Source organism: Plectropomus leopardus, chromosome 11 (genome assembly GCF_026936395.1).
Source record: "Plectropomus leopardus strain MGB_pleo_1.0 chromosome 11, ASM2693639v1, whole genome shotgun sequence".
In the NCBI taxonomy this organism is placed as follows: Eukaryota; Metazoa; Chordata; class Actinopteri; order Perciformes; family Serranidae; genus Plectropomus; species Plectropomus leopardus.
Window position 1 is genome coordinate 8,934,702 of NC_142186.1, and position 25,306 is coordinate 8,960,007.

The 25,306-nt window shown below is 40.1% G+C and overlaps 1 protein-coding gene across 2 annotated transcripts in view; it reads left to right on the plus strand.

Moving 5' to 3' along the window:
• rspo2 (R-spondin 2) overlaps positions 1-25,306 on the plus strand; it is a 70,302-nt gene that overhangs the window by 6,746 nt on the left and 38,250 nt on the right. For both annotated transcript variants that reach the window (XM_042490723.2, XM_042490722.2), the window contains exon 3: positions 23,270-23,458. In XM_042490723.2, the coding sequence (XP_042346657.1) occupies positions 23,270-23,458 (189 nt within the window). The remainder of the gene's footprint in view (positions 1-23,269; positions 23,459-25,306) is intronic.

A 25,306-nucleotide genomic window follows, 5' to 3' on the forward strand; every position in this document is an offset into this window, starting at 1 on the left:
GATTCATACTCATCTATCAACTCTTTGGGTGTTGCTCCTTGTTTCAGGGTTTCACATAGATGGGAAAGCTTGTTTTGTAACACTTCTGCACACTTAAATCTATCACATCACAGCGAAGAAACATTCATTCCCTCCTTTTCTTTTTTTTTTTGGTTCGGGGGGAATACACAGGGGGATCTTCTCTTCCACCCTCAATCACTGTCATCAGAGGATCCCATGCGCTGGCAAAACTAAATGCCAAACAGATGGTTTTATTTCAAGCTACATTTTACCACACTGTAAAACTTCACTTTTTCGGAAATGTGAAATAAAACAAACGCATTATATAAAATCTTATAATACGCTCCATATTTCCTCATGGTGATTGGAAACTCTCCGAACAGCCAGACAAAAAGTGCAGTGTCCCTCCAGAGTGCGAGGGCGATTTTGTAACCCTCACCTATGCCCGTTCCGTCAATTGCGCGCTCCTCCAAAGCAATTACACCTTAATATGTTTCCTTATAAAGCTACTAAATATGACCAGCCAATTTGGTCCGATTCTCTCAAGTTTATTGGGCCGTAAAAATTCTAATGTGGGAATCATTTCTGAGTGCCACACATAAAACAACAACACAAAAGGAGCATTTTTTGAAAAAATGACTCATACAAGCAGCTTCACAGGTAGGAGAGCTGCCCAGAGCCGGAGATGGAGCCCCTCAGGCGTACTCTGAAATGTACTTCCAGACTACTTACCTCTCACATTACTAATACACACCTCTAAAAGAATTCAGTGAAGAGTTGTTTAGAGGTAATGATGTGGGCACAATAGGCATCCATTGTGTTTTTTCCCCAGTGAATTTAATCTTGGGAATTGTTAAAATGAACAATTTCCCCTTTGCTGTTTACAAAATAAAGTAAATCAAACTCAGACATTTTGGAAAATATACTTATTCAGTTTTTGCCAATATTTGACATGAAAACATCGACACAACTCTCATGTCTGTGCGGTATATATGAAGCTGAAGCCAGCAGCTTTTTAGTGTAGGAAAAACAGCTTGTCTGGCCCCATCAAAAGTGTAAAAAATCTATCTACTTGCACATCCCAACGTTCACAAATTCAGCATTACATCTTGTTAATTTAATGCTAAAAAAAAAAAAGCCTACTGCTTGGCAGTTATGAGACAACCAGTTGAGACTCTAAGCAGTTGCGGATCCAAGCTGAGACATAGTCCCACACATAATTTACCTTAAAACCGTGAACAACATGTTCATTCAAGTGTGGGTAGGATGAAGCCAGGCTGGCTGTTTTCCCCATTTCTAGTCTTAATGCTAAGCTAAGCTAACAAGATGCTGACATTAGCTTCATGGTTACCGTATGTGAGAGTGATATCCATCTACTCATCTAACTCTCGGCAAGAAAGTAATTGCATTTCCTTTAAAGGGACAGTTCACCCCCAAATCAAAAATATATATTTTTCCTCTTGCGTGTTGTGCTATTTATTAATCGAGGTCTTTTTTGTGAGAGATGCCAAGTGTTGGAGACATCAGCCGTAGCGATTTCTGCCTTCTCTGTTATATAACTGACCAAAAAATATACTTGAAAAACTCAACATCAGTGCATCTTTCCAGATATCATGACCCGGTTACTCAACATAATCCAGCAGAGCTTGTTGTGGGCAGTTTCAAGTGGGACCTATTTTGTTACTGATGAACTGCACCTGTCGACCATATCACTGCGCAGAAGGAAACAAGCATCCACTCATGTGGTCTACGTGACAGTGCAAGATGTTGAAGTTAGGTAATGATGTCCTCCTCTGCTAAGCTGTAACGTTAGCCATCAGTGGTGCTAGATGAGCTAGCAGGAGGAGCACACACTCTTTTGCGCAGTGATACAGTTGGTTGGCATAGTTTGGTAGAGAGAAAACAGTTCCACATGAAACCATTCACAACAAGGTCTGTAGATTATCTTCAGTAACCGGGTCAATGATTTCTTGATAGACATTGCTTTTGAGTTTTTCAAAAGCACGTTTTTGCCGCTTTGAGTGCCACAAGCCGAGTGCCATCGAGTTCCATTATATTGGAGAGAAGACAGACATCTCCACAGCAAATATCTCCAACTCACGACAACTCACACCATAACAATCTAGACTGATAAACAGCACTACAGCTAACTAGGAAAATATGAATTTTTGATTTTGGATTGAACTGCCCCTTTAAACAACTTTTTTCATGCAGAGTTTATTTAACAGGCCATGAATATGATTAGTCACCTGCCCTAAATAGGCGTACAGATTCATGGATCCTGGAGCCCTTAGAAGGATGTTTAATGTCTAACGTTTCTGTAAAAGGCCACGCTCTGTATCTGCTCTTGTTTGCCATGTCAGTGTGTTCCTCTGTGTGCGTGCCGACATAGTACCTACTTTGCATCGATCTGCAAGGCCTGGAAATCTGAAACTCAAGGAGGCCCCTTGAGAAAATACGCGGACATGTGCAGAAACAAACACACACACTGACTGTAGTGTGGCGCTAAAGACTGTTTGCATCAATGCCTGTTGGAATGGCTGCTGTAACAGCAGCGAGCCATGGGGCTCTGATCACTACCCCCGTGCCCACCCTCTAACACTCGACAGATGGACAAGACTCCCCCCCCCCGCTTTTATGGGACCTCTAATTATGCTTACATGCCACATCAAAATAAAGCTCAGCATGCAATGCCTTTGGTATGGAGAGGAAGTGAGCTGGTCAGATGCAATAAAGAGTCTCTATGGAGCTTGCCTGTAATTTGGTGGCCCAAGTATGGATATTGAGAGGTAAAGGTAAAAGTGCAGCTGCCCCCACTGTCACATACTGACTGACGCGTCCATCGAGTTACAGATCAGAGTTTTTCTCCCTATTTTCTGTCAAAATAACGATGAAGAAGTGTGAAAGATAAACCCAACACACTTTGAAAAACGTGCAAATATGTGACAGCATATTTTAGCCCCACCCGTGATGTATCCGAGCCAGGGACTGCAGGCAGCCTCTGTTATGGTTTTGTTATGGTTTTGGCTGAGGTTGGGCTTAATGATGGTAATTGGGCACCCTTAGACTAAATGAAGACTTGCTTGTGGAATTAGGCCTGGACTAGTCAGGGCAAGAGCTTTGAATGCTACAGTGGGTATGGCTTACACTGGATTTTTTTCTGTTTTCTTGGGCATGGAGCTGTGTTGAGGCTGGCTTGTTCCTCTATCTCCTTGCTCTCAGGCCCTTGTGGTGTGAGGAGGGGAAGGCCTCATGGCTGCCTGCGGAGTGCAGAAGCACCCGGTGTGTTTTTAATCAGGAACAAGGCTGGGAGTCATTACTGGGCCCTGATGTTGAGCTCATTGTCTCTCTGACTCCCTCTGTGGAGAGAGGGGAAGACAGAGAGTGTGGTGGGGGGGGGGGACAGGGAGGGCAACGTAGCGTGCATGTCAGATGTAAAGAGGTCTTAGAGGGTCATCCCCTGAAGATTTATGCGGTCAGAATAGAGGCAGCAATGGGATGGGAAGAGAGGATGCACAGAACAGTGGAGGGCTTGAATGGGACATACATCTGTCTGTTATCAGAGCGAAGCAATAAGATTGTAGATCAATCATGTAATGGAACAGTGCATAATATCTTGCCTCAAGGCAGCGAAGAGCATTTCAAGCTCACACCACAGTAACTGTTGCTCATTTTCATCTGCTGTACCTGTGACAAGACGGGGCCTCTATCTGTCTTTCCATAACTTCAAACTAACTTGCTTGCATCCTAGATGTCAAGCAGTGATAAATTAGCCTCGCCCCAAATAACAGCGTTTTATGTTAGAGATGTTTAAACCTGCACTAATTTCTTGGTCATTTGGGGGCAGTAGAAAAAAAGCTAAACACAACACTGACATATTATCATCCTATAAAGTTGTTATGGCTAACCTGTGAGCAAAAAGTTGCTTGTTTATGAATCCAGCAGATTTGAAGCAATGTTAGCATTGTATTTTTGGCTACGTAACAAAAGCAAATCCATTTTTTAATCAATTTTTGCTGTGACTTGGTCTCATCAACTCCTGAGGGAAATATGTGGCATTTTGCTTTTGTCTACAGGCACCAATAATGCGAGTGGTAAGACTGAACCAAAACAGTAACCAAAGTTGCAAGACGTAAAACCAAAGCTTTAGGTGAAAGATGCTAAGAAGCGCAGTAGATCTGAGGGGAACAGAAGTTTTGTGATAACTGTATGTGGGTTTCACACTAGTGATCCATGGTTCATCCAAAAGTATTTATTACAGAATCTTTAAAGACCCTGAAATCAAGTTATAATGTTGTTAACAGGTCCATGTGGGTTTTTTTAATAAGAAAATATCATGAGCAAACTAATAAGTCGACACTGTGGCTTAGCATTTCTGCCTGGAACTGCAGTGTTCAAATAACCAAATTAGTAAAGCATATTCAGATATCCTGTTTGGGTTTTTTTTACATCACAAACCAAAGGAACCAATTCCATCAACTTGCACGATCAGGCTTTCCAAAACACGGAGGCGAAATGAGGGGTATTAGCTATTTTGCAAGTTAAGTTTAATTTTCATTTAAATTTGTCAAGCGATCGGAAACTACATTTATCTAAAATTAGCAACAAATTAGTAGCTCTTTGATAATGTAGTCTCTCCAAATGCTCATTTTATTTGTCACCGTCTACAAGCAGAGAGTTGTATGTTCGATGAGCAAGTCAAGGTTGAGCAGGTACACCTAAGCTTCAGGTGAATGGCTAGGGGGTGGGGTTACTTGCATATTCATAGATCTGTGCGTACTAAATGAGGGAAAAGTTTAGAGTTATATCTAAGCCATTACAAGACATATTTAGAAGTTTTTCCATTAAAAAGTTCTCAATATGTCATTTTGATAAACAGAGATGAGTTCTTAGAGGTTCAATCAGTGTCCGGAGAGGAAACTTTAAGTTTGAATTATTCAGATCTGCAACTTCTACCAAAAACGTTTGATTTTTACAGTCTGGGTACAGCCAGACTGAATGGCGTCCTCGCTGACGCCTCACACAATTAGCCTTTTGTGGGTGGATCCAACATCTTGTCAGTCCAATTACAGCTTGCAATTTGCTTCCATGGTTGTTGCAGTTGGGTCGCATAAGTAAAATACAGATGGGTGACAAATTAAAGGAAACATCTGAAGAAATGGGTGACGAACCAACAAATGCAGATGCATACATGTAGGGCAGTGGGGTCATTGATGAGTGTGAAAATAATGTCAATCAAAGGCTTTGCCCTTCTTACTAATTAGATCTCAGTCGCCATACACTTATTGCAATAATCTGATACCCATGTGCAGGTTAATACAAGAGATTTGTCTTCTAGGAGTTTGAGCTGGAACATTTCACATTTTAATTGAAATGTATTATAATTAAAACTGTACATGACATATCTCAGGTGTAATTGGTTGGCAGTCTTTCACTCCTTATATAATTACTGATTTGAACTTTTGCCACGGCTCAGTCCAACACATGGGATGATGCTTTCAGTTCACTTGTCACTGAGAGTATTTGAGTTGCAACCAGCTCTCTTCAGCTGATTTTGGTTTCTCCACCACAGGGCCAGATGTCCACCAGAATGGGTCCAGTCCTGTTCATTGTTATACATTATATACATGTCTGAGCCAGTTGTGGTGTGGTTGTGGTCATTGTTGTTGTTTGTCTTGCAGTCGTCTGTGTTGACTTAAGCCCATGTATGTTTTTATGCTTTGCTTTGGCTGCACGCCATGCAAGCTTGGGATAGACATACAGACACACACACACGCACACACACACACACACACACACACACACACACACACACACACACACACTCACAGTGTAAAAACAAAGACTGGAAGTCAATTTGTAATCATCACATTTTTACGTTGCGCTCTGACATAGAGGACATCAATTGTGGTGACTACTTTTGACTTTTCCTTCTCCATCAGGGCTTCTCACTAATCTTGTTTTAGGGTCCAGACAATGAAATAAGGCTGCGGTAGAGACAAATGCTAGACAGAAAAAGCATAAAGCTTTAAAAGAAAAAGAAGTCCATTAACATTTCCCAAATTCTTTTGCTCCTTTTTTTCTCCACTCTAGTTATGCACTTGTATTACATCTTGGCTGACTTCTCCTTAACTGGATATTATTTTATTTGGACTGGGGCCAGGTCTCAGGAGCAGCCGCCTTCACTGTGTAAACAGCTGTCACCAGCAGGAGCCATAACTAATAGGTATCTGTAGACAGGGGTCACATGTAGTTTACGTGTTTACCAGCTAATGGCTTCAGAGATGGTACTGCCTTGGTGCAGTAATGGGCAGAAGTGTAATGGACAACGTGGGGCTGGTTATCATCATCAACCAGCACGAGGGCACACATGCATATGCATATGAGTGGCTAGAACAGTATATTCTTAAGCTGAGGTTACATAACTTTAAAGGTCAAAGGGTTATCTTTTTCAGAATAAGAGATTGCATATAATACATTGTTTTTAAAAAAAGAGGAGACAACTCCTGTGGTTGAGTTATTGCATAGCTCTTTGGCACATCAGCGCTTGTTGTAACAGCAGCCAAAACATGACAACGCAATTTGCTTGCTCATTTGTAGCAGTAAACACTGTGGCGTGTAGGCACAAGACAGGTACAGCTCCATGCATCTGTTGCTTGCATGTAATGATACACTTCGCGTCCTCGTGCCACCCACAGATTTTGGACGTAGGTCTCTGTTTCTTCATCCAAAAGTTACTTTTAATACAACATCTAACACCTTTGTCAGATTGTAGCTTACTTGCATACCAAAGCTCACCTTTTTTTCTGCAGCAACAGATGACATTTCCACACCCAGAAGCACACATAGTACTTTTTACTAAGAGGAAATTATCTTTGCACCACAGTCATTTTGCTTTATGTGCTCCATTTTGGCCTGTGGAGGCCACTCATACTTTATGAAAGCATTTATTCCAAGTTCTCCCTCAAAGGGCACTGCAGAAAAAGAAATGCGTAGTTCGTAGGGCTGAGCGTGGCTCTTTTAGAGCCAACACAAGCCGATTCCTTTTAAGAAGCCCGGGCAGTGCCAGCCATTCAGGTGCAGTTTGGTGGTGGTGTGAGAACATGTGGCCAGATGTAATCCAGACACCTGCTAGAGAAGAGAGTGGTTGCTCTCATCTGGATACAACACAAGCTGTATATCACAGGCCTGTGGAACACCTCAGATGAACTTCCCTCTGCAGTCTTTGTGCTCTTGCACTTTTGGGATAATGCTTACTAATCAAGATATGGTCACATTTAAAGACAACTGAAACAACATATTTGCTGATGACAGCTCAGGTTGAAAAATACTAGTCTACAATGATTAAATAATGCTGTGGCAGTGCCTCTAGTAGAAAACAGATTTCAGTTAGGGGAGAAAACAAGATAAGTTGTCTTCTTTCCCTGTGAGACATGTTATGTAGATATTGGATCCAGCCCAGTTTTTCTTGGGAGAAAAAATAAGGCTTTGATGTTTAGGGTTTTGTTGTTTTTTTTTGTGGCAGGCACCATGTGTGAAAGTGAGACCATGTCTTTGCCGTCCCCTGTGGTGCACTCCACTTTTGACCCTGGCGATCACCTCACATCTCCCTGTTGTGCTCGGTGGGCGAGGAGAGCTGTGAGGTTGTATCTTGTTAAAGGGTTAATGAGGTAGAACTTTGTAGCAGATGTCCTGCTTGAGATCGGTATAAAGGGAGATGGAGGCAGTTAGTCAGCAGAGGGTATATTAATAGTGAGTTGTTTTTCCTTTCCCTTTTTTATTGTTTAGTCTCCAGCTTTAATAAAGAGATTTGTATTTCCCATACATCACATGTCAATGATGAAACTTAAGTTTGTTTAAGTAGCGCTGCTTTGCTCGCACTAACTACCCGGTTTGTCTATTTATTTGAAAAAAAAAAATAGAAGAAAACCCAGAAAACCCCCATGAAAGTATCATTATCAAATGTAAAAGCTTAAAATTACCTGCCTACAAGCTACATCATTTAGGTTTTACTGTTCAACAGTCTGCAGTTGACTGTAACTGATTACATTTACTCAAGTATTTTACTTAATTGAGGTACTTGCCTTTTTCTGCTACCTAATAATTCTATTTAATTACATTCACATTAACTTTTACTCCGCTGCATTTATTTAACAGTAATAGTTACTGCTTTAGTTACTTTATGATCACAATTTTACATTAAACAAAAAACAAAAATAACAACATCAGTTGCTAAAATATGCTGCAGGGTTACTGCACAGGCTACGTTAACATTATAAAACATAGCCCCTCCTTGACACCATTATAACAATATATCATGAATTTGCTATTCTTGATTAATTCTTGATCTTACTATGATTAAAGTTTTGCTGCAAAATATTTCTATTTTGGAAACTTTAAATACATTCTGCTGATATGATTGTAAATGAATGATTTGTTTTCTTTTTCCAGCCATCGGTCTGTGACAGGAAGTAATAAAACACTGTTTTTTATTCACATTTGATAGTGTTTTAGTTTACAATCTGTTTTTTGTGTGACACTTAGCAAAGGATGAGTATCTCCCATCTGGCTTTGCAGCTACAGTATGTTGTGCTTTCTGGCAAAAATATGAAAAATCCACATCCAACTCTTCTGTTTCTCAGATGTGTGAGCTGGAAGCTGGGATGAGTTTAGTCAAGGTGATGACAAATGGGGAAAGGAGAGTGAAAAACGGGCTTGCGTGGGAGAGACAGAGCAATGCTACATGGGGTGAAAATATGCCAAGCATGCCCGCTAACTTGACTGGTCCTTGCCTGTGATGTCCTCATTCTCCTCTCGCACTGAGGAAAACCCACGGCCAGCTCCCACATAGCAGCATGTGTGCGTGTGCGTGTGTATGTGTGGGAGGTGTGGTGGGCGTCTGTGTGTGAGTGAGTGAGTGAGTGAGTGAATTACTAGACTTCCAGCACGTTGAGCTACAGGTGTGAAAATTAGGTGTGAGGTTTATGTGTGATAAATTACCAACATGTGGGCTAATCGGAGCCACTCCACCTTTTCCTCCACCCACCTTTTTCTCTTTTCCCTTTCCCTTTTTCTGTTGGGGGGAATCACATTTCTTCCACAGCTTGAGTGGATTTGAGGGAGTGTAAATATTGAAATATTCAAAGGCCCAAACTTTTGTCTTTCTATTCGAGGTCATTTCTTACTTCTTGTGCTTCATCTTCAGTTTGTATTTTATTGGTTACTACTAAGACCTGGAAACTTGGGAAAAAATAAGGTGTTACGGGCAGATTTATATGAGATATTACAAAGACTAATTTACAGTATTTACACCCATCTGTGCTAACGTTTCTCTGTCTTCTGCAGTGACACTCTTCCCACAAGTTAAATAATTTATTAGGATGAAAAACTTTGAAATATTCAGAAATTTCTTACAAAAGTGAAAAAAAAATCAGCTAAATGTATTCCAGCCTCCATAGTTTTTTGCAAGTCTTGTTTTTCTTACTTTATTGGTGTCTTGCTATAATGTTGACTAAGGTAATTTCATTTTGATCCCTGGTTTATGCAAAGATTATCTTCAGAAAGTCGATATAAAACCTTAAGATATAGCTGCAAAATAGTCCAGACCACTTCTTTTTTCGTCATTTTCGGGGACAAGCTCCATCAGTTGCACATAGTTGCATAAAATGCTTGCTATGTTAGATTTCTGGAATTCTCTGAATTTGAATTTCCTGACAGACCTACTTTATTTTGCAAACACCTTCTAAACAGATGAACTAATCATTTCCAAATGTGGCGTGCATCTCTGGACTCTCACGACTAAAAGCTGTTAGAGTATTTATGATAATCCATGGAGTTTTGTAGCTACAGGCTGATGTGTTGTTGCCGCACTTGGCAGATTAATATGAGAAATAACAAAGACTAAACAATCATGTCAATATCCATTAGTGTTATCTGCCCTCTGTTTTCTGAAGTGAGGCACACTTTACCCACAAATTTAAAGATTCTGTGGGATGAAAAACTGACATATTTAGAAATTTCACAATAAAGTAAAACATTTCAGCTAAATTTCAAAGAACAGCATTAACACTGCCTCTGTAGTTTGTCAGATGGTTGAAAACTCCCTTGTCACTGAGACGAAGTTCTTATTTTTCTTCAATTGCAGGCATAAGTTCAATCAGTTGCACAGATTTGTGCCATGATGGATTCCTATATTTCTCTGAATTTGAATTTCCTGACAGAACTGTATTTTGAAAACACCTTCTGGACAGTTGAACTAATCATTTCCAAATGTGGCATGGCGTGCATCATCTCTGGAATCTCACAGCCAAAAGCTGTAAAAATATGTATGATACTCTATATAGTTTTGCAGTTTAAGGCCAATGTGTTTTGGCACAAGTTTGCAAAGACACTATTATTTATCATGTCTAATTATCAGAAATCCAACAAATGTCTGTATATGTGTATGTATAAGTTTCATATTGACTAAATCTGCAAAGTGTTAGAACTTAGTTTAACCATAGTTGCTATGGTGTTTGGAACCTGCCAATTTCTATTTGCAGTTGTATTTTAATGCTAAAATACAGATCTTGTATCATGTTGCATTCATGGAACAACACTGTAGGTATGTTGCGAGTTGCTGAGAAACGGTGAAGATGAATTGAAATTTACTGCAGCGTTTCACAAGAACATCAACCTTTTTCTTTGAAAGAGTCACTAAAGATGGGCGAGAGAGAAAGAGCTGGCAAGAAACATAAACCACATGCTTATCTTCTGGTGCCTGCCCAGAGAGCGATAAAGTCCATCTCCATGAGTCATTGAACTCCCATAGTGCTTCCATTCCTGAGTGTCATGAAGTCGTTTTGCACCTGTGCTGACCAACCATGTCTGAAGCAGTATCACTGATGAAAGACTCAAAGGCAGATGCTGAAGTGCCACAATGATTTTAAATAAAAGGGGAAGAAATTAAAGCAGTGATCAGAGAGACAGGTTTTTGGTTTTAGTCCTTTAGTACATGCAGAGGTAAAGGGGAGCTCTCACTAAATGCGTGATGTTTTATGCACTATATTGTGATAAAGTGTTGCCATTTACATGATTTTTTATGTAACCACTTACTAGCTGTGCCACTATCCACCATCAAAAATAAAGCAGCATCGTAGTTATTTTTAAAAGTATTTAAACCGTCTACTAGAATGGATTTTTCCTTCGCTGGAACAAAAGTTTAAGATTAATGTTGGTCGGCATTGTTTTAAGGCATTGTTTAAGCTTATGTTGACATCAACTGTGAACAGATATTCCGTTGTCTTCAAGGCCCGACTAAGCTGTAAAACATTTTATGGGACCGCAACCCACAGTGAAGAGGCAATGCTTTTACTTGACCACCACATCAAGGTTATTCTCTCAGTTTTTTCCCTCCTGTGTGACCATGGAGCTTTCCATTGCGGTCACATGTCTACTATGGTCAAGGGTGCTATCGTGTCAAGTGTCCATCAATATGGCAGAAAGACTTTAAAACATACCGTGAGATTAGGTCAGCTAGGTCACCTTTTATTTTTAATTTTCCTCAAACCAGAATTATGAGGGCTCTTTCACATCAGGGAATCCAGATGTGGGATTTGACCCAGGACATGGGATTTAAGTCATAATCCATCATAAAGATGTTAATAAGGAAGTGAACTAACCAAGGGTCTTCATATAGAGTTGGAAAGAGTGCAGGGGTGAGAGGCATGATGAGTTCAGCTGGACAGATGGGTGAAAGGTGCACAGAGCGTTTCCAGATTGACTCAATAAGGTAATGTCTCTATTTGACTGGCTGCAGGTTCAGAAACATAGAACAGAGGTTATCCTGCACCGTACAGGTGACATTTTGCAGATTGCTGATATATACAGTCGTCTATAGTTTTGTTAGTGAATACCCTTTTCCCATCAGCTTAAGCGCATGTATTCAGATTTCTTAAAAGTGGGAAAACCGGTTAAAAAGTAGGTGATAAACTGGTGATAAGAGCTGTGTACATGGCTTTGTAGACGAGTGTGCCTTACAGTTGTGTGTTTTTTTTCTGGTATGTCACATTTAATGTCACGGAAGGACTGGAGAACAGGTTAGTAAACAGTAGAAAGCAGCAAGTGAAAATGTTACGGTGGTTACTCATTTTTAGAATTTCTTACTGATTCAGTGTCTTTCTCAAACTATGCCGACAAAATTTTGAATGATGTTCCAGTGCTTCTTGGATGGGGATGGATGGTATTTTGTGGTGATGAATTATTGCATGTGCTGGCAAAGGAGCTAATAAGTGCATTCACCACTTGTTTGAATGGATTTCATTTTAGTAAAATGACAAAGAATTTTGTTGTGGGTTAAACTTCTCACAAATTAACAGTTAGTTCAAGCAGTAAAAGGCTTGTTGCTCAGTTCAGTGCACTCAAGGAGTTTGTTGTTGCAGCCTTACTCGGTTAGTATGGTTGTTATGTTGCTAATATTAGCAATCTTCAGGTTAATATTGCTGTCTAAGAAACATCTTTGAGTCACTTTGCTGACTTTATGACTTTTGTTTGCTTTTGCTGCTGTTACAATGGCTTAGCAATGTAGCTAGTAAGTAAGCTAGTAGTAGTGTACTTACTAGTACTCAACACTATTTTAGCATTTAGCATTTTCTTATAATTGTCATTTGTATCTGCAGTGGTAGCTGTTTTAAAGATGACATTTTGGGAAATGTATACAATTTCTTGCTGTGAGTTAGATAAGAACAATAAGATAATAAGTATACAGTCTATGACAAGGACATTGATATCTGTATATTTCCATACATCTGTACGGAAATATAAAGCCTAGCTGGAGCCAGCAGCCAATTAACTTAGCTTAGCATAAAGCACTTGCATGGCTCTGTCCAAACTAAGAAATAAAATTTGCCTACCAGCACCTCTGATTCTCACTGATCAATAGGATATAACTTAACTGTTTAATTTGTTTAAAACTCTGCATTTAAAGAGACTGGTAAAGCAACTTGGTTTCTAAGCAAAAAAGGAAATCAGAGTGTTTCCCAAAATGTTGACGTATTCTTTTAACAACAAGCACTTTGTATGATGGAGATGTGGTCATCCAATGAGTCAAATGTAGTTTTCTCACCTGCATGTGTGTGTCTGAACCTGTTGAATCACACCAAAATAAATTACCTTGAGCTTCTGTTTTATTGAGCACTAAAAAGCAGCTTTAAATTGGCCCCCTATTTTCCAGTTGCCTGTTTGAACCGCGGCTGCCTGTTTTACCCATTCACTATATAAACCACCACCCTTTCAAGTGAAGGTTCAAATCTGTACACTGCCCGCCTCGCCGGGTGGATCTGTGTCACAGGAACACTTTGGCCGCGCTAATATGTCTGACAGCAAATGTGTTTGCTCAGTCTCATGCTGCAAAATCATTATAAGCAGCAGGACTGTCCTAAATTATAAACATGTGCTTACAGTATGATCTGTTAAAGTAAACTGGGGGGAAAAAAACGTAGATCCTAAAACCTGACTATTTCCAGCTGGAAAAGAGTCGGAGGCAAGTCCAACATATTTTCTGCTAAATTGGAACAGAAATGTGCCTTCAGCGCACAGGCCCAAAGTACCCCCCTCTTACCCCTTCTGTTTTTTCTCCACAATTTCTAAGCTAAGTGCAACTTCCAGTTCCATGACAAATGAAGTCACGGGCCTGAAAAGCAGGCGGTTTGATGTCATTTTCCATGTACCAGCTTTTAACGAGCTTGAACAATGTTGAGACGGTACAACGGCTGGTGAACTCTGAGTGCAAGGGTTGACACTGTTGGCTCTCCTGTATTTTACAGCTACAAAGTTTAAGCCTGGATGGTTTGGTGGTTTTTGAACAGAGATCTAGAAAGCGCCTGTTGCTTCTTATGGTGCTGCCTGCCGCCCATCGGCCGGTGACTGCAGTGCTGCTCTGTCCCATACGTGCCCTTTCTCTCTCTCAAGCTTTCTCTTTTTCCTCTAAAGTGGAGCAGCAGTAAGCTTATACCATCATTTAGGGGGAACAAGGGAGGCGGACAATAAACAATAATTCTCTCAGTGCCACGGGGAAAACGTATAATTCTGTTGGTGGATGTGATGCTTTCCACATGAGAGCACAAATCTTCTTGACCTGCTGCTGCTTCGCAACACCAAAACTTGAGGTTTGCCATCGCTGCCTCTTCACTGTAGGACATTTTCAATTAATATAGATGTTGTGAATCAGTATTTTGTCATGTTTGTTGATGAGCTTTCTCACATAGACTTTACTGTAAGTGCTTTTTCCAAACAATGGGCAGTGTGGCTGCTGGTTAGTTGCATTCACAGGCTGCATTATTAGATTTACATACCAGGGGCCCTTGGAGAAATGTAGCAGAACTGTGAGAATAGAAACAGTTGTGTTTTAATATAAGCTCTTGTCCTCCTCCCATTGCTGGGTTTGGAATTCACTGCTGAGTTATGATATTGTGTCAAGTCTGCTGCATTTTTTAAATCAATTTAGTGGTTAATCAAGACTCATGCATGCATCCTATCCTTTCACGCTTTATTTCATAATTGAAAATTATATGTTAATTATAGGGTCTAATAAAAAATTATCACAAGCATCTTTTATATACCTCTGTGCCTGTTATAATTGACTTCTAATTTGGATATGTATATGGGTGAGCCATTGCACTCTCTTTTGGTTTTTAGGGGGGAACAATATCAATTAAAATTAATAATCAATGTGAAAGTAGTTGTAGCAGGGAGACGTGCGACCAAGTCATTGTTTTGCATGTCACAAGGAAGTCTCAAGATTTTGCACTCTAGCCCAAAGTCAAGACAGGCAAGTCCTAAGTCAAAATTTGTACTTGTTCGTTTAAAAACATTTGTTAGTCTGTAATTTACAACCCCTACATTTTGCATGATGCAGTTATTTTTTTTGTTAACCAACGTGTATTTCTTGTATGTGAATAAAATTAGAGAAGAAGAAAGGAAGAAGAAATAAGTATTTCATAGCAAGAAAAAATGTCTTTTCATAAAAACTGGGCTGTCACTTCAATAGGAAGATGCAAATACATTTGAAATTGATGCTACATGACCACTTTTGCTCAAGTGATAGAAAACCCTCCAACTACCAGAATGCACTTCACCACACTGGACCAATAAATGCTCTCACTTAGGCTGAAGTAACGCAGACTTATCTGTTTGAAACAATGGCAACCAGCTGGTAACAATTGATCTGAAATGACAGTTTAACAGTGAGCTAAAACATGTTTCTAGAAACACCAGAGGCGAGAAATAGGCAGCACAGTGACAGAATTTTGGTTCATATTTTATCAGCATTGCCTAGTTCTGCAGTTTGATTTGAGTTTCTCTGAGTTTGAGAGAGAGAGGGGTGTGTCTGTCTCTTGATCAACTTTTATACTTTTTGTGTCCGGGGTGGCGCCACCAGTGACGGGCAATACGAAAATGTGGAATTACAGTCTGTAGTATGAGAAACAGCCTGAGAGCCACCAAAACTCTGTTGAGTGACCCTTTTTGCATCATCCAGCAGGGTTTCCCTCCAGGCATGGGTTAGATGGAGGGAAGTTCACCACACTTCATTTACACACACTACCCACACACACTACCCACAGTAGTATCATTTTAAGTTTTGACTTGCTGGGAAGGAATAGCGTTAAAGTGAACTGATTCTGGAAAAAAAACGGAAATTAATCGATTTGTGGCTCACTTTTTAAATAACATACTTTTTAAGCTTCAGGCTTTGGGGGAAGGTATCGAATATTTTTAAGGCAAAAGGCTCATTGAATCATGAGTCATTGGTGTTGAAGTCCAAGTAAAGTTGCAAGTCTTTTATTTTGTAAAGCTGACTCTCGTCAGTCACTGAAATTATGACATGAGTCCAAGTCATGTGACTCGAGTCCACACCTCTGGTAGCAGGGTAGAGAAGTGATAAGAAGATGGAGTTTCTCTTCAAGAAAATATCTTATGTGCTCTCTGAAGCTGCTCAATTGACAAGTTTGTGCTTGAAGTGAACAGCTGAAAGGTAAGAAAAGGGCATGTAACCACTTTTAAAACATTTCTCATATATGGTAGACCGTAAAACTCCCACATCTGATAGCATTGAATCCCATTTTGTTCATAAAACAGGAAACATAAGGGAAATGCTACTAAACCTTTATTAAAAATCAGATATGGTCCAGTTTGTATGGTTCACAACTGACACAATGGCTATGATAAATGATCTTTATATTACACTATACATCTAATACTCTAATGCATTTTCTTTATGTTATTTTTTAGCATTAATAAAATTGTCAAATTTTAAGAGCTGAAAATGGTTCCAAGGTATCAGTTTTCAGCAGCGCCGACTGTAAAGTCCTTTTTTTTCATCAAAGTCAGCTTACAAGAGCCCACATCAGTGAAACCCCACGTAAGAATGTCTTCTTGTTCTCAATGTTAAGTTCGGGACTCTTAAAGAAACACAAAAATTATGTGCAATTTGCCTTGTTAGAGTTTCGGGTTGCAGAAAGTTGGAATGGGTCAATGTGAATGATTTCATGGGTAACGGTAGGTGAGTGGAAGGCAGGAAGTGAGCCGGCCGTGGGTGGAACCCCCTGTATATGTGGAGGTTTTTGGCAGCCTCAAGCATAGTCTGTCACGCTTGCTTTGGACTCATAAAAACGTACCTGAGACAGAGTTTGGGTTTCTGCTGCATCTCAGTGCGGCCCTAATTGCTCTTGAGCTGTTTCAGAGCAAACCTCCCAGCAAGCCTACGGCTGTAGAATGAAAGTGCTACGCTCCAAACATGCCGTCATTCTTCATGTTGTGAGTCTGACTGTTTCACATGAATGAAAGGCCAAAACCTCACCTGCAAAAGCTAGATATTTATCAATGAATGTCTGCAAGGCCATTTCCCCATGTAATGTTGATTTTATGGCCGAAATTGTGATTTTTCAAATTGTCAGGTACAATAGTTTCAAAGATGATGATGGCCAAATAAAGGAATGGTCTTTACTTTTGTTTGGGAAGAGTTTGACATTTGGGGAAGTATAGTTATTCACCTTTTTGTTGAGAGTTAAAGTTAGAGGGAAGGTCAAGACTACTCTCATAGATACAGTCAGCATCTGTTTATAACACAGATGGAAGGCACTTTTTGTTGTGGTCTAATATGCTATAGGATGGTGTTAGTATGAAAAGCTGCCAGTGACGACGTAATATAAGGAAATAGAAGGTCTTAAGGGAGGGAGTGGGAGGTGGATGGGTCCAACAGACCCCAGACTTTCACTAGGGAGTCCATGGTTTGCTTCCCATATGGATGTGAGGTGTTTTACAGACAGACATTTATTCAGGAAAAGACTGCAGAAAATGTAGATTTATTGTGAAAACAGAAGTGCATTTTGAAAACATGCAATGCATTTGGCAGGCGTAAACTGACAGATGGTACTGACCAAGCGGCAATATTTGATGAGATGGCATGAAAATGTATAAGCACCTCTCTAAAAACACATTTTATATTTTTTGTTATGTAAGTTGTTTTTTTGTAAGGAGCCAGACTAGACCCCATTTCTAGATTTTTTGCTAAGCTAACAGGCTGCTGGATGCAATTTCATATTTACACACGGACACGTGATTTACCTTCTCATCATCTCTAGTCAAGAAAGCTAATAAGCACAGATCCCAAAATATCAAAGTATTCTTTTTAAACACATACAGTAGGGAAATTTCCCTTTGTTAATGCCAGTGAAAAATGGGATTCCCTTGAAATGTTAAATGCATTCTCTATGTGTTACACAAAATCATCCTCAGTATATCTTCCACAATATATAGGTGGTGCGTGTGGAAGAGTACATGACGGATCCTTCATGTGGGAGCAGCAGCTTTATAGCTGCCCTCTGCCTGGTAAACATGACACATTGAGGCTCTTATTAAATCTTTGTATTTAAAAGTTCTTGCAGAGGCTTCTTCAGTGATTTTCATATGGGCCCTGGCTTTTGTAAATATAATACTTGAGGCTTAGGAGGATCTTCACTTAGCTGTCAGAAGTGGGGACTGTGGATTTGTTTTGTTTCACGTAATACGTATTCTGTGGTTGAAACCGTAAACGGTGTCGGTTTATCGTGCGCGGCTATTGGCACTTTGAATGGCATGTATGCTCCACTCTTGTTTTAAAAAACATGTATGGTAAACCGGGTATCCATAATTTCAAAATGACCACTTTCTGTGTGGCTTTTCTATATGTCTGGGTCACTTCGGTTACAACGTGATTGACAGAAGAAACGTTAGAAGAGCTGAGGCATTATATGATTTGTGGGGGAAAGGAGAAGCCATGGAGGGCAGTCGAGCATGTGTCAAAACACGGTCGTCATTCGGATGGACTGGGTTTGAATGCGCTTGCTGTTTGAGAACAGGAGAAAGACACAATCTGCAAAATAAAAACCACATCCATAACTCAGAACACATCCCCCTGCACACTAAACATACGGCTTCGTGTTCCTGCCAAATTAGGTTAAGCTGCAATGATCTATAGAGACTTCAGAACTAACACTTAACCCATTTCCCTTTGATTTTCTCTTCCTTAGTGCCACTTAAAAACATTGCCGCTACATGCTTTGGCAAACTGTTTTCAATTTTCATGCCAATGAAGCACGCTGAAGAAAAGACAAGGCTCTTCCAAATACTTTTTTTCTTCAGCTCTAACGGAGCTACTTTTATATTTCTTCTAGTCTCAAAAATCAGATTCATATGAATAAGTGTTTTCTTTAAGAATGGCTAAAACCTGCTGGCAGTCGACAGATTGATGTAAAGTGCGCTAGACATTATGCCGGTAGTGTAGGACGTGAGTTGGACAGCACTGCTCCAGACACTGTGAATTGTGGCCTCCTTCCTGACATACCTGTGGCCTGAACCTCCAAACCTTTCCACAGACACATACACACTAATCTCCCAAGATCAGCACCAAAAGAGTTTCTCTGCATCGTACACAGCCTTTCCTTCCCCCCCATTTTTTCCCCCGAAACCGTATGCTAATTCCAGGATGTGGGATCTGTTGCATTCAACCCGCGTGTGATTATGTTGCCCTCAATCAGCACGCATTGCGAGATTAGCAACCAGCAAAACAAATGTTTGACAACAAAAGAGCAAGATGGATTTTTAGGACAGAGTCAAGAGAAGACTTTTCAGCGACTATAATTTCTTTGCTGATTGATCGGCCAGTGATCTAAGGAGACCCCAGGCCCTGATTTTTTTTTTCTGTTAGTGTGAGAATAGTATTGTTAACACTCTGTTAATAGTGACTGAGCTGAGCTCGCTCAGAACGGGCTGGAGAAATAAGCTTTCCAGCTTTACAGTTTTTTACTTTTGCCAAGTAAGCTTTCCCTTCCTGTCAGTGTTGTGTTTAACTCTGGTGAGGGCAGAGGGAGTAAATGTGACCAAGTTAATGTGAATGTCAGTTTGCTGTAAACACATCCGGTCTGTATATTCCACAGAAATATATGGTTAAGTATGACGTTTGGTCTAATGGTGCAGTTTAGTTTTACTGAATGGAAGGATTGACAGAATGAAATGCGAGATATATTTATTATATATATGTATTAGATTATATTATATATATATTATATTATATATATATATAGATATATATATTAGAAATTCAATTTGTTGTGTTACCTGAAACACTTAATACAGCTTCATCTGTTATTTATTTTTTTTTTTTTTATTTGTTTTGTTAAAATTAAAGTGGCATTTATTATGTTTTAGCATGTTTTATTGTTAGTATTTTAATTGTATATGTGTGAAAACCAACCCATTCTCATTCCCAAGTCATTAAATACTGACACTTGATCAGTGTCCCTCTGCATCACATTCCAATGCACAGAAGTGCCCTTTAGCAGTGGTACGAGATGCAAAGAATGCAGCATTTTTTGACGCCACAGGAAACTACCATAGTATAGATCAAGAAATAGGATAAGTGGGAGTGGAGATGAATGGGTTAAATAAACTCTGAACTTGCATCTGGGAGGCTGCTGTTCATTTCCTGTGCAGAACCAAATGTCATGTGTGTTAGTATGTGTGGTATACTACGTGAGATGTGTCATGTAGTATACCACACATGCAGTATACCATACGTTATGTCACAGTAGTTACAAACATGCTTATTTTAAGCCAAACCGTGATGTGTTTTTTTTTCTAAAGATAACCAACTTCTTCTGTTGACTAAACCTGAGGAAGTAAATCCAAAAACTAAGGTTTTCAGCTACATTATAAGATTGTTTTTGAAAAGAGACAACATACATCAAGATGTAAGTGGCTGCACAATATTTAAAATATTCCTGTAAGACATATGATTTTAAAACTATATCAAAAAGTAAAAACAGAGAGCTGCATATTTGATCTTTTGAACTTAAGCCAGTTATAAATTTGGTAAACAGCACCTGTGTCCACCAAGTAGAGCCAGCTGACTCCATAGATGTTGTACCAAATTGAGAGACCACCGGCATTGGCACCACTACAATAAGAAATAACAATATCTGAGACATTGGATTGACAATTGAACATAGTACACAGTTTTCCATCTGAGATTTGGAAGAGCGAAGGCCAGTCATAATTCTGAGTTTTCTCCTTCATGTCTTACCGAGCAAGTGCCGACTGAAGATGAACAATCACCAGTCTGTGTGATGAATAGGCTTGGAGCGCACTTCCCGGCGCTGCTGTGATCGATGGGGTGTCGCTGTAAACCTCATCCCTAAAGACTATCGGAGACACATTCTGATTAGCACTTAATCTTACTTCCATCCACCCCGGCTTCAGGAGAATGAGCGTAGTTTGGCAGAGCCAGCATACCTCTCAAAAGGCCGTCTCCCAGCACACCAACAAAAGAAATGAAAAAAGATAATTCTGACATTTGCTGACTGATTTTCACATGATTACAAACTGATGCTTGCACTGGGCTCACTTAGCGCTCACTTTTGTCTGAGTGAATCTGTTCGGCGAAATCTAATATGCGAATCCACGGCCAGTAACACAGGCATGCTTTGCTCTGTCTCTCAGGGTTTGTCCAGTTTGCTGCAAAGTGTTTTATGAAGCGTTGTGGTAGGTCGCTCAGTTTGAGCGGCGCTCTTACCCGGTCCCTGCTTGTGATATTTAAGACTTGGCTTAGATCAGCTGAAGTGTCTCTCGTTCGGAGAGACTGGATTCGCCCAAGGACATTTTCCTGTAAACGGGACGCTAAGGAGTTTACATTGAAAGTCACTTATTGTGGAATGGACTGTCTTGTTACTGGCTCCTTTGTCTTCCGCAGGCAACTCGAGCCGAGGCCAGAGCCACTGCGGTTTTGGGGGCTTTCATCGGCTGTCTCAACACAATCGTTCAGGAGGCCAGCTCTGACCAGAATTAATGCAATATTCACATTCATAACCAATCAGGATTCGAACGTTGAGAGGGGAGCCAGAGTTTGCATGAATGACAAATTGTTGAATTGGACATATTTACTATGAATTAGAGAATATCCTGCTGATATATCTATTATGGTTGTTTTGGTTTTATTCTTGTACTCGGCTTGTATTCTGCTGGTCAGCCCTCCCACAGTTGAGTCTGTTGCCTCCAGTTCACCCTGTCCCTGTCATCGGGTGAAGTCAGGGTCATCCACACATGAGGGATGATACAAAGATCTAAGAGGATTCTGCTTTCTGTTACTAGAGCAGAATAAACAGCTTTCTCAACCACCATTTTTGAAGGACCTTCCAGTGCGGCTGATGCAAAGATTAACAATAGTACTGACCTCATATTGCTATTGCTTCTCTTAAGCCAGGGATACTTCATTTGCTCTGCACAGAGGCTAATTTGCAAAATGACAGAAGGCCACGGGCCAATTAATACTCAAACGTTCATAATATTCATCACATTTTAACCTTTTACTGTTTGCTGTCCATCTTTGTCACGACGCAAATTCAAATGCAGCAGCCCTGCACAGGTCAAGTGTATACAAGACCATAACTAGGATTTGAGGACAGTAGGGGCTTAGCCCAGACTTCTGTTGGGCGAGATATCCAAAGGATCCTCCCCTTGCACTTCTTTGATAAACAAGGTCCATATTTGTGTTTTTTTCATGAACACCAGCACCTTATTTACATTCAAAGAACAAATCAGATTCTCAATGTGAATAATGGTGAATTAGAAAATGATTGAGTGGCCACCCAGTACCCATATTTGGCTCACGGGTCATAAGTATAACAAAGTTAGATGTTTGACACATGACGGAGCCATGCACACGATAGCATTACCCTGACCCTAATTGGGTATATGTCACCATCATACACCAGGTAACATAAAAACTGCCAGGAAATTTGAAAAAGAAAATGAGCCTAAGAAGGAGTTTTTGTGAATTCTGTATTTCCATTTACCACAAAACTAGGCACTGGCAATCACATTTCCTCAGAGTAAGAGATAGATAGAATCCAAAGATCATTTAGAGATGGGTCCATTGAGTTGTTGTAAACCTTTTTGCCAATAACTGGTTGCTTTCATGATCAACTCATCAGTGGCTCATTGAAAGGTTATTGACTCATAAAGTCAATGTGGAAACCAAATGAATATTGAGTAGTGTTGAGGTGTGAAATGTAAGCATTGTGTGTTGTCTCACATTGCCAAGAGATTTGGTATCTTTGGTCTCTGTGAAACCAGTGAAAAGCATATTTGCCACTGTGTACAGGGCCTTAGCGAAGGTTAGAAGCCAGATAGCTTGTATATTTTAGCTGTAGGTCAACTTATTTGAGTTCTCAATGCTTCATTTATAAGATGTGTGATGTCCGACCATGCAAGTCAGAAGTGAAAAGTCAAAAGTGTGTAAAGCTGTGATGAGCAACCACATTCAAAAGGGTGAGAATCCTGCTGTTATAGGGAATGAGACATGGAGGTGAGCAATGATGATCATTGAAATGCAGCTAACTGCATACACATTGGACAGTCTTACCTTTTAGCTTCTCAGCACTCAAATTGCACTCATTTATACGGCATTGACAGAAATAGTGTTATGAGAATTGCAAAAAGAGGCCTTGAAACAAAAATTTGAAGACAGTTGTCTCACGTCTGAACATCAGACTAATTGCTGCATAGAGCAGACGTGTTTATTGTCATTTTAGAAAGTTGTAAAAATTGTTGGAGGAAGCAGACATAAAAAAATTGTGTGGGAAGTAAGCTTTAGATACTGTCTGACTATTCAACAAGCACTGCGGCTGACACATACTGACACCTTTACGCATTTGCTTCCATCTTATTAATCACCTTTACTTCTGTGTTTGTCCTGCAGCTAGCTATGGAGCGTACCCCATCTGCAAAGGCTGCTCGGTGTGCTCCAGAGACAACGGCTGTGTAAACTGCCAGCCCAAACTCTTCCTGTTTTTGCGGAGGGAGAGAATGAGGCAGTACGGGGAGTGTCTTCACGACTGTCCAGCCGGATACTACGGCATGCGCAGCCCTGAACTCAACATGTGCTCCAGTAAGTCTTCTCGAGTTTTTAACCCATCCAGTCTTCCTCAATCTCCCACACCGCTGACTTTCCCCTCCTTTTCCCAACACCCCTAACACCCCATCATCCCCAGACACACATACACACTCCCTCAACTTCCCCTTTTCCCACAACACATGATTTATTGTCAATTATCCAGACCAGACACACATACCTCGCGATTTGAACGGCTCATCTGTTCACACAGGTGGATGTAAGTAGTGAAGCCTCGTCTTAGCAGCGTCTCCCTCGGGATTTAACGGTGAACTCCAATGCTTGAATGAGCGCTGTTTCCCATTTCTCTTTAACACTCCCTTTACACCTACAATACCAGTCACGAGGATGTTTAAAGGCATGAAATCCAGGTGCAAATGCAACCAAGATGCACTGAAGATTCGGCCAAACCTCCTCCAGAGACTTGTATTGTTGCATTAAAGGCAACATGTAAAAACCAGCCCTTTTGGTCATGTCATTCAATATCATCTGAACTACAAAGATGATTATATATTCGCATTAGGGCATGAAACTAACTTCTTTTGTTTTTCGCCTGCAAGGGCTTGTGGATTTAGACTTCCACCAGACAGTGTAATTTCTTGGCAGCAAAAGTAGTTTTTGACTTTAAACAGAAAGCCAGTCGCAACTGAAGTGTCCGTTCTTATCAAACGTTAATTAATGCACAGTTGTCCTCCACGAACAACTGTGCATTAATAACGTTTGATAAGAAAAAACAAAGCATTGGCCCTTAAGATCAGTAATGTATTCACAAGGTAGGCAAAATGAACTTTTCTCACTCTAGTTATTGTTTCAGCAATATTTTTTTTTTTTCGCTAAAAGCTTCATAATAGTCTCATTGTTGCACATATTACTCTTGTGGTCTGCAGTCAAAGCAGTAAATGTTATTTTTTATCGTACTTTTTTGTGGAACATATTGTTTTCCCTCAGAAGACCACCCATTCTGTCTCACACACTCTGAATTATGTTTTACCATTAAAAAAAAAAATCCAAACAATAACAGTGCAGTATTGATATGCTCTCAAGATTCTCGTTAAAGAATAATTCTAAAATCCAATTAATGAAATGTCTCCCTCTCCTCTGCATGTAGCGCCCCGGTCTCATAACCTTTTTTTAACATGGAATATGCTGGAAGAGAGAGAGAGAGAGAGAGAGAGAGCCTTTATAGCTTTACACGAAGCCTGAGGTGTTGGCTGAGTGTTTCATATGAAAACAGAGAGGAACTTGAACTCATTTGGTTCTCTGAGCCAAACTCCTGACAGACGCAAGCCCCAGAGGAGGGTGTCCGGACCTTTAGGCCCAATAATTCAGAACATGTAGGAACCGCAGGAAGAAAAAAAAAATCTTCTCAGCCAGTCACTGCCAACCTAGATGCAAGTACATCCACTGGCTGCATTTGTTTATGAAAATGAAAGGCAATTTAAAGGTGTACCATCCAACTTTAGATACTGGTACCTTAGATGGTTTCAGAAGATTGATTGATCTGACAAGCATGTTCACATTAAGTTGGACAAGCTGTGATTCTATATCAGTGTTGGATAGAAATGCATTGATTAGTGACATGCTACAATTAATGCTTTTTTAAAAATTACAAGTTGTATTATTTAGAAGATGTGTAACAGCTCAATTACAGCTCTGTTACCTTGACATTTTGAGGGTCAGCTTTTTAACTGTCTCACCAGGAGTGAGATGAAGTGTATATAGAGTTGGGCATGAATGAGTCCTTAAACATGGAAATGGGCAAGCATTTTAGCCCTTACAATCTTGTGGTCTTGCATTCAAGGAGTTTTCTGATTAAGTTTTTAGTTTGATGCTTGAAATTAGGAC